The sequence below is a fragment of the Aplysia californica genome, unplaced genomic scaffold (assembly GCF_000002075.1).
Source record: "Aplysia californica isolate F4 #8 unplaced genomic scaffold, AplCal3.0 scaffold00068, whole genome shotgun sequence".
NCBI lineage: Eukaryota > Metazoa > Mollusca > Gastropoda > Aplysiida > Aplysiidae > Aplysia > Aplysia californica.
In genome coordinates this window covers 281,417-285,513 of record NW_004797338.1, presented here as the reverse complement: position 1 = coordinate 285,513, position 4,097 = coordinate 281,417, and the positions used below count along the sequence as shown (strand labels likewise).

The 4,097-nt window shown below is 41.1% G+C and overlaps 1 protein-coding gene across 2 annotated transcripts in view; it reads left to right on the top strand.

The window, feature by feature from the left end:
- The window catches only part of LOC101858254 (neuronal acetylcholine receptor subunit alpha-7), an 8,646-nt gene extending 4,761 nt beyond the window's left edge, over nucleotides 1–3,885 (top strand). For both annotated transcript variants that reach the window (XM_005093701.3, XM_035968572.1), the window contains exon 2: nucleotides 769–3,885. In XM_005093701.3, coding sequence (XP_005093758.1) covers nucleotides 783–2,180 — 1,398 coding nt within the window. In that variant the 5' untranslated portion in view covers nucleotides 769–782 and the 3' untranslated portion in view covers nucleotides 2,181–3,885. The remainder of the gene's footprint in view (nucleotides 1–768) is intronic.
- The last annotated feature ends 212 nt before the right edge of the window (nucleotides 3,886–4,097 follow it).

Sequence of the window (4,097 nt, the reverse complement as noted above, 5' to 3'; positions counted from 1 at the left end):
GGGGAGGGGTTACTCCGTGCTCTCGGCTCAAGTTCCTTTCTGGTCGTTTTTCATTGACAAGTCCCAGTGGGTGGTTGGTGGGTGCTCTGGTGTGGTTTGCACCTTCTTTCCTATCAAACATCTATTGTCCTTATCTCTCCTTCTCTTATTTTGCGTTTGTTATTCTGTTGAAACACCGTTAATTTTCGGCTTTTATATACTTATAGTACGTCTTTATTGGGTTGCAAGTGCCGAAAACCTCTTACTAAAAAAAAAATAAATAAATAAATAAAATAAAGCAAAAACAAGTCCCAGTTCAAACGATTTTCTGTCTGCGTGTGAACAGAGAAATATGTGCCCAACGTCACAGAAATGACCACCATGCCATCACCTGCAATAAGTTAATGGACAACATATAAACAAAATACATCTGAGTGACTTTATTAAGTTTGAGCACTAGTTAGCTACAGTCATCTCGAAATATACATAGAGGACAGAATTTCACAACATTTGCAGATACTTTGAGTAGGATAATTTTGCTTTTTTTTCTGGCAGGCTGCTCCATATCGTCAGTGTTGCAAGCAATCCACTTAAGTCCGTTTGAATGCGTTTTACACCAAAGACAAAGAATAATTTTTATGTTGTTGTTTTGTCACAAAGATTGAACGTTATTTTAAAAAATAATAATAAAAATGGATGTTCACATTATAGCTAGTCACGCTGCGTTCAACAAATTATATTTGTCACAATGTATTTACTTCTTTTTCGCCTTTGTCTTTTCCTGAGCAGCAATCCAGAGGCTAATGAGGGAATCTATCGCAGCTGTCCACGTCACGAGAATGTGTGTGGCCCTGAGACTGTTTTTTTACATCGGCCTGATTTCTCCATCCGCTTTGATTTTAGCTTCGACCTACAATGATTCTGCTCGTCTTTATGCGGACATACTCAAACCGTTCGACATCAGAATACGACCTTTGAAGAATCAGTCAGAACCCATCACCGTTTACTTCCAAATGTTCCTTCTCAATATATTGAACATCGACGAAGTCACACAGCAGGTCGACTTAAACGCATGGATCAACTTCTCGTGGGTGGATGAGCTTCGGACCTGGGACCCCAGCGACTATGATAGGGTATCTTTGATTCATCCCATGCCACTGGACACTTGGAGGCCTCGGATTCTCGTGTCCAACTCAGTGGCCAAACGAGACTTGTTCGAGGATGACTACACTCCGCTCTACATTTCGTCTGATGGTAGGTCAAAGTGGTTTCCCGGAACAATCTTTTCCATTTCCTGTGATATTGACATCCGGCATTATCCTTTCGACAGTCAGACGTGTACTATGTACATAATGACGCAAGACTTCGCTACAAATATCAACTTTTATCCAGACCCATCGACAGTGATGACCGGCAACTTCAAGCGGAACGGAGAGTGGGACCTGATGAGCACACAAGTCATAACATCAACGCCCACGTTTTCCAATGCGGCCTTCTCCCGTCTGGAGATAAGCATGGTTCTAAAGCGTAAGCCAGTGTTTTTCGTGGTCAATACTTTGGTTCCAACAATGTTCATATCGGCTATCTCCTCTATCGTGTTTATTCTCCCGGAAGACAGCGGCGAGCGGGCGTCCTTTGCGATCACAATGTTGCTGTCGTTGTCTGTGTTTTTGAGCACGGTGTCTAGTCAGCTCCCACAGAACTCTGAAAATTTCCCCATTATCATCAGTTACCTGTTTTCTTTGCTAGTTCTCAACGGCACCACTGTTTTCGTCACCGTCTTACACCTGCGGTGTCGCCAGAAGAAAAAGGAGTCAACTCCAAAATCTACCGGAAAAGAAGCACGCCATGTCGGCCCTGTGCTGTCTGCTAGACGCAAAAGACACTTCCATAACGTCAGTATACAACCGATATGGGGGAGCGGAGAGAAGCAGCTGGCGGCCATTCCTGGTGAGGCCAATGTTGGCCAATCTTTTCAAAAACAGGACATTGCACAAAGGAAGAATTCTCTAATTTCAGATGGCGATGTGACTCTGGCAAGGGAGACAACAACTGATCACTCCAAACAGAGGAATAACTCTCATGGAAACTCAGTTGTGATGGCGTACCTTAAAGATCCCAATGTACTGCTCTTTGTCTTTATCAATACTGCGTGGCTGATCTTAACTACTTACTTTTTAGTTGAGTTGATAAGTCCCTAAAACTGAAGCTTTTTATGAAGTCAACCCCAGGAACTCCGATAGCTGTAAATGATTATCAACACAATTTTGATCATTTAGAGGTTTGCTGTTTGATTTTGTCGACCAGACCCATCCCTGGCTGAATGGGATAAAGCATTCAAGTAGAAAGTTATAAAATACAGTTGAATTTGTCAGACACGATCATGAACTGTTGAGGAGAATGGTCGTTTCAGACAAGTGATAAAACAGTGCTATTATAATTATATAGATAAAAGAAGCGCAAGGAGAAAAGTGGGAAGTACGTGTATAGTTGATTGTCTCGGACAGGTGGTGTGGTCATTAAACAGGTTCAACTGAATCCTTCCCCAAGCAGGAATAGAATTCACGTCTTTTGCTGATCCAATGACCAAGAGTCTAATCCGAAAGCCGTCCCGTCAGTCTTCAATACTGATCACTATAATATTATGAAAAAAAAATAAATCCCGAACTGACAAACCGTGGTAAACCTTCATTAGGTCATCCCCTAGTCGGTTGCTACGTTTTACTTTTCTGTCTAGTTCCATACCTTCTAGTTGAGAGAAGAAACCAGTCTGGTTTTTTATACAATGGGGAACATTCTGAAGTAATTTTTGTCGCAAACCTTTGGAACTTTTATTGGTATCCTTAACTAAATGAGTAGTGCTCGAAAGTCACTACAATATGTTCATAGTATTCATGTGTATGTTAAAGTTTAAACCTCTTGTGAATGGGCCCCATGTAGGCAACGTCTCTTCCTGTCCTTATGGAGTTTGTATCAGAACATCTTCGAGAAGAAGTTGGGATTGTGTTGGAGCAAAAAAACCAAGTCCAGCTTGTTGAGGCTTATTTTGCCGAGAGTACGCCTTTCTTTCTTTCTTTCTTTCTTTCGTTCGTTCGTTCGTTCGTTCGTTCGTTCGTTCTTTCTTTTTTGCTAAACGTCATCCGTCCACTGCAGGATAATATAGCATTTCTTTCATTCTGTATTTCTTTCTTTCTGTCTGTCTTTCTGTCTTTCTTTCTTCCTTTCCGAGTGTTATCCGTCCACTGCAGGGTGTAACCCTCCAACAACGACCTCTATTCTGTTCTTCTATCAGCTGTTTTCGGTGTCCAAGTTGTTCCCGTCAGCTCTCTGATGCCGTCTAGTCCCCTTCTTTTTGGTCTTCCTCTTGGATCTTTTTCCCTGTTCGTGGTCTTCATTTAGTTCATCTTTTAGTCCATCTGTTGTCTTTCACTCTGCCGATGTGGCCAGCCCATTTTCACTTTTTGTCGGAGTATACATATTTGGTATCTGCCACTCCAGTAGGCCTACGTCGGCCTTACGGGTTAAAAATTCAAAAGTGGCGATTCCGAGACAAAGAGACCATGAAACAAAACAAACGCGCGCACACACACACACACACACACACACACACACACACACAAAACAAAAACCCCTCAATAAATTAAAAAATAAATCACAAATTTTATACGATGGGAAGTGTTTTTTATTCTAATCCTCAGTTATTAATGGAAGAAAAAATAATTATGTCTCCGCTAAATCAGCCAATGAGCAGAAGTAATGAAGACAGATGCAGGAACTCTGGTAGTTGGTAATGACGAAGGTTACACTCATACTGTTACTATAACGATATCGGATTAGACCCGCACGCATGGTCACGGAAAAGAAGAGATACCACGTAATAAAACAATTTCATGAAACAAAACCCAAGATGTGCACGTTTTATTTTTTTTGTAGTTTTCTTTTCTTTTTTTTTTTACTTGCCCCCACCCCTCCCCCTTTTATGTACTGCTAGTCTAGACAGAGAGTGATGTTATTTACATTTTTTGTCAAATACTACTACTACTACTACTACTACTACTACTACTACTACTACTACTACTACTACTACTACTACTACTACTACTACTACTACTACTAAT